This window comes from Acanthisitta chloris, unplaced genomic scaffold (assembly GCF_000695815.1).
Source record: "Acanthisitta chloris isolate BGI_N310 unplaced genomic scaffold, ASM69581v1 scaffold31724, whole genome shotgun sequence".
Classification (NCBI taxonomy): Eukaryota; Metazoa; Chordata; class Aves; order Passeriformes; family Acanthisittidae; genus Acanthisitta; species Acanthisitta chloris.
In genome coordinates this window covers 1-3,899 of record NW_008670342.1, presented here as the reverse complement: position 1 = coordinate 3,899, position 3,899 = coordinate 1, and the positions used below count along the sequence as shown (strand labels likewise).

At 56.6% G+C, this 3,899-nt stretch overlaps 1 protein-coding gene across 1 annotated transcript; it reads right to left on the bottom strand.

Moving 5' to 3' along the window:
- Positions 1-1,609: 1,609 nt before the first annotated feature.
- Positions 1,610-3,770, bottom strand: ENSA (endosulfine alpha; the record flags this gene model as incomplete). Its single annotated transcript, XM_009073653.1, has 2 exons — positions 1,610-1,780; positions 3,645-3,770. Coding segments are annotated over 2 exons (297 nt in total), but the record flags the coding sequence as incomplete, so codon positions are not given.
- Positions 3,771-3,899: the final 129 nt, after the last annotated feature.

Genomic DNA, 3,899 nt, shown 5'->3' with positions numbered 1-3,899 from the left:
CTGAAGGGAGCCCAGAACTGGTTTGGAGCCACCTGAAGGCAGACGCACACATTCCAGCACACCCTTGGCAAACACTCTCCTCCTGGGAAGCAACACCATGTTCCTGAGTCCAACCAGCGACAGCAAAGTGTGAGGAGCGAAGTGAAATAGGTTCTCAGGAACACCTGAGTGAGTCAGGCAGGAGTACACGTGAGGAAAGCTCTGCCCCTCCCTTCCTCTGGCCCAGGAGCCTCCAAACTGGGCCCTAACCGGGGTAGGTTTAGTGCTGCTCTGGCACAGGTGAGCTAAGGCCTCCCATAATCCCAAAATGCAGGGAGAGGCCACCTGGATCTATGGCATGAGGAGAGGACAGTGCAAGCCATGAGCACCCGTGGCTCTGCAGGCTGCAGCCATCACACCAATGGGTTGGTTTGGGGCTTTTAGTTGTGATGGTAGTGGTGGGTCGTTTTTTTTATTGTTTGGGTTTTTTTCCCAGGCTTGAAACAAAGAAAAATCAAGGGGAAAAAAAGGGGAGAAAGAAAGAAATCCAAGCTCAACACGTGTCTGACGCTGTCAACAGTCTGCCTTGATGCTCTTCTCATCTCCACTCTGGTGTTTTTGTCCCTTCTGGGGTAGTTATTCACAGTGCTGCCTCTCTCCCCCTCAGGGATCAGTTCCAGCAGCACAAATCCTTCTCCCTGGCTGCTGCTGGTCCTGCTTTGTGAGCACCAAACCCGGGATTCAGGCAGGGCTGTGTGTGCCCACCCAGGGCTCTGCCTGGCACACTCCTGTGTCCCACGTGTCCTGCTGCTCATGGGCTCAGCTCCGCACCTTCCTGGGGCTGGGAGAGGAGCTGGCACTCACCCTTGGCAAGGCACAGCCTCACTGAGCAGGGAGAGAGGAACTGCTCCACAGCCTCAGGCAGCTGAGCCTCCTGTTGTGCCCCTCCTGCTGAGCCTCACACTGTGCCCCTGGGATGCAGCTTTGCTGGGGCTCTACCCCTCAACCAGCAAACACCTTGCTCACAGCTCCAAGCCATGAGGACAATCCAAACACTCCCTGTCTCCTCACAGCCCTTGGACACATTGTCCCCTCCTCTGAACTCAACTGGGAACAGATCCTAGGCAGCTGAGCCCAGCAACACACCTGTCAGGTTTAGCATCTCAGCTGCTTTCTTCACTTAGAAACTCTACTGCACACACCTGACTATGCTTCTAGGTAGGATCACACCTCCTGTCCCAGCTGGGGCTGTCTCTGTAGACACCCAACACCTTCACACGCCTCAGCTCTGCGCTCTCCCCTCCTCCACGTGCCTCCTCCGTGCCCTCTCCTGCTCCTCCCAGGGCTGCCAGGCTCTCCCAGCAAGGAGGCAGCATTCCAGGGGTTTCTGCAAGCTGGGATGATGTCAAACAGCAGGAAGATTAAGGCAGCAGCAAATCGTGTCACTAGGAGGAACAGCCAGACCAGCCCAGGCCAGCGACACCTCCCTCGGGTTTGGGGTGTGTTTGCTGGAAATACTCAAAGAACTATGTGAATTCTGGTGCTCCCATCCCTATGGTACAGTGAAGTTCAATCCATTTAGCCAAAAGAAAACAAGAGAAACAAGAAGAGCCCAGCCTGGAAGCGCAGGCTACCCTGCCAGCTTGCTGGTGACGAGCGAGGACTTCCTCTGTGGGAGGTCCTGAGGTGTGGGGATGTGATCTCCTGTCACCAGGTTCTTGTCAGGACCAGCACTTGGCAACTGCTTGTTCTTCATCTTTGCCTTGGCCATGTTGTAGTCACCAGAATCGAAGTATTTTTGCTGCAGGAGGGAGAGGAGTTGGGGTTACTTGGTTAGCAGGAGGGTGAGGGCAGAGCAGACCACACCTGGCCATGAGGATTGTGTGATGCTTTAGGGATTGGTCTAGAATAGGCCATAAATATATCACACGACGGGAAGATCAAAGCAAGGAGCCTATCCTGGTGGAAAAGGCCTTTAGCCTCAAGCCCCAGTGAGTCACAGCTGCCTCAGAGGAAGCTGCTCAGCCCTGAGGCGCCAGGGCCGTTCCTGCCCTTGACACACTGTTGGGTGTTTGTGACCTTTGTCTGTCTGGACAAGGATCAAACTCATCCTGCTCTGCCCTTGCACCACACTCAGCAGGACAGGGATCCACTCTGAGGCCAGAGGCCCCTGGAATACTGAGCACAGGCACAGCCACGTTAGGAGACACCTCCAGGCAGAGGCTCAGCTGCAGCAGCAAAGCCAGGGGAGAGTGGCTGTGGGATCCTCTGGCTGGGGATGATGAGCCATGGTGCCAGGGGCAGGATTTTCTCCCCAGGGAAAGGGATCTTCTGGCACCTCCCCAGGATTTTCTCCCAGCCTGGCTGCTGCCAAGGCCTTTCCTGGACCATGCAGCTCCCAACAGCTGAAGTACTGCAAGGACACAGCTGGTGACACCTCCCTGTGGCACAGCACCACTGACCTGGCTCAAAGGGCATTTCACTCCCTTATCACACACATCCCCAGGACTCTGCACCCCTGCATGGTGCTCTCACAGCCAGGGCAGAGCCTGTGCTGCTGTGACACAGCTTAGCTGGGCACAGGGAGTGTTGCAGAGCTTGGTCCTGCCCCAATGTGCCATCAGGGAGCATAGTCCTGATAAAAACCCTTCCCTGTCTGTGCTGGGGCTGTGTGGGCAGGTTGGGTACTGGGGGCTGCAGGGGTGGGGGCTCTGAGAGGCTGCCAGACGTTTCTCACATGTCTGATAGAGCCAATGCCACCAGCTCTGGGATGGACACACCACTGGCCAAGGCTGAGCTCAGCACAGGTGGCAGCAACAGCGTTAAGGCACTGCGGAAAAGCACCAGGGAGAGGCACTGGGAGGATGGGGACAGGGGCAAAGGCACCGGGAAGAAGGCACTGGTGGAAAAGCACTGGGCAAGGTACAGGGGAAAAGCACTGGACAAGGAGCACTGGGAATGGTACTGGGGGAAATGTACTGTGGGAAAGCCCTGGGGGAAAAGTACGGTGGGAAAGGTACTGGGAATGGTACTGGGGAAAGGCACTAGGGGAAAGCCCCATGGAAAACACACTGGAAAGGCACCAGGGAGGGCACTGAAGGCAATAGCACTGGGTGAAAAGCATCAGGGATTCCCATTTCCTGCACTAGCCTCCCACAGAGCAGAGCCAGCAGGGCCAAGCCAAGAAGGCTGCAGATGGCTCTCAGAGAGGGATTGAATTCCACTTCCAGCGAGAGGGTTCGCTTTCCTCACTGGTGCCAGCAGGGCAGACACTGCCAGCTGAGCCAGTGGCACCACCAGTGCCCAGAACCAGAGCTAGAATCTCAGTCCCAGAGTGGCTCAGTGACCTCAGGCAGGGGATTCCTGCATTTGTTTCTCCTCCAGAGCCCAAGTTTTGGGCCAGGGTGTAGAGAACAGGGTGGGATCCACCCTTGGGGTGGATGCAAAGAACAAAGCACCTGAGAGGCAACAGATCTGGGGCTCTGAGCAGGCACAAACCCTTCTGCGTGGCCCACAGCAGCTCTCCCTTACTCAGGCTCGGTGCCACATCCAGCACAGGCACTGGAAGGAGCTCAGCCCGTGGATTGGGAATTCTGTGTGGTTTCTGTGGCTTGGCTGAGGCTTGGCTGCCTGTGTCCCTGAGGGTGAGGAGGACACACACATACCCCTTTCTGCAGCCTCTTCATGAGGAAATCAGAGCCTCCAGGCTTCTGGCCCAGGTTGGGGTATTTAGCCTTTAGCTTTGCCTCTTCTGCTCTCTCAGGGGTGATGGTTTCCTTCTCCTGTGTGTCCTGGAGAACAAAGAGAGTGTAAAGCCCCTCAGCCCCACATCCTAACCCCCCTCTCCAAAACCTCCATCCCACCCAAGTTAGCCCATCCTAACGCACCCCTCAGCCTCCTCCCCCCAGTCACCGCCACCC